Here is a 1318-nt window from a genome sequence, read left to right on the forward strand (position 1 = left end):
AGCGGCTGCTGGTGCAACCGATGATGAAGCTATGGGGAGAGGAGTACCTGCAGCACAGCAAAACGAGCAGCGCAACTGTGGGTCTACTCCTGCTGCGGCTTTTGCTGCTGCTGCTGCTGTTGCTGCCGCTGCTGCTGCTGCTGTTGCTGCCGCTGCTGCTGCTGCTGTTGCTGCCGCTGCTGCTGCCGCTGCTGCTGCTGCTGCTGCTGCTGCTGCTGCTGCTCACCCTGTCGTAGAGAGGGCCAGTAGGCGCGTTCGTGGCGCGTAGGACAGCCGCAGCAAACGACCTGAGGAGCCTCTGCAGCAGGGGCGCCGCGCCTGGGGCAGATGAGGGGGATACTGCAGCAGCAATTCAGCAGCACAGCAGCAGCAGCAGCAGCAGCAGCAGCAGCAGCAGTGACACCAGCAGGTATACGTTGTAGTTATTAAAACTTAATAAGTTTAGTTTCATATAATTTTCTAAGTGCTGCTGCAGTGTATGTACACCGCACAGCCGCCGCCGGCAGTCGGCGCCGGCTCTGCACGTGCGCGAGGAGGGGGTTGGTGTTATGAGTTGTTTTGTGTTTTTATAAATGTATAAAGAAATATAATTTAATTAAATAAATTTAAATTAATTAAATAAAGGGAAAAGGAAAATACTGACGATGAAAGAAGCATCGCAAAGAGCAGCTGCAGCGGCTGTCTTCCCTTGACCACTGGTCAGCGAGAGAACAGAAAAAAGTTGCAGCTGCGCATACACCGGAATTATAATATATATATTATATTATAAAATAAAAAAAAGAGAAGAAAACAGACAGTGCTACAAACACAATTCATTAGGAGTTCATTGTAGTTGCCGTTGCTGCTGCTCCTGCTGCTCTTGCTGCTGCTCCATCAGCATACATAACAGCAGCACCGCCAGCAGCAGGAGCAGCAGCAGCAGCAGCAGCAGCAGCAGATGCGGTGGCAGCAGGAGGTGGTGGGGTTGTGTCTGCTGCAGTTTTCTGCTGCTGTTTCTACTGCTGTTTTTTTTTTTTTTAATTACATTATACTTTCATCTTTTTTGCTTTTTTCGTTTCTTATATCTCTATGTATAACAAGCGCTGAGGTGGCGCCTAACTAAACCCCTAGGGTTTAGGGTTTAGGGTTTAGGGTTTAGGGTTTGTTGTGAGAGAGAGTAGCAGCAAACCACAATATTCTGCTGTATATACTGCTGCTCTTCTTAGTGCCAACAGATTATTATATTTATCCATACACCGATAGTTATGTAAATGTTATGTACTATATATATATATATATACGTTATGTATTATATATATATATATATATATATATATAC

At 46.4% G+C, this 1318-nt stretch overlaps 1 protein-coding gene across 1 annotated transcript in view; it reads right to left on the reverse strand.

Annotated features, from left to right (window-relative positions):
- The window catches only part of EMH_0080930 (uncharacterized protein), a gene marked incomplete at both ends in the record, with an annotated part of 2664 nt that extends 1627 nt beyond the window's left edge, over positions 1 to 1037 (reverse strand). Inside the window, 4 exons of the mRNA XM_013500317.1 lie at positions 1 to 47; positions 227 to 339; positions 487 to 518; positions 1032 to 1037. Coding sequence (XP_013355771.1) covers positions 1 to 47; positions 227 to 339; positions 487 to 518; positions 1032 to 1037 — 198 coding nt within the window. The remainder of the gene's footprint in view (positions 48 to 226; positions 340 to 486; positions 519 to 1031) is intronic.
- Between the last annotated feature and the right edge of the window lie 281 nt (positions 1038 to 1318).

Source organism: Eimeria mitis, genomic scaffold (assembly GCF_000499745.2).
Source record: "Eimeria mitis Houghton genomic scaffold, Emh_scaff5269, whole genome shotgun sequence".
NCBI lineage: Eukaryota > Apicomplexa > Conoidasida > Eucoccidiorida > Eimeriidae > Eimeria > Eimeria mitis.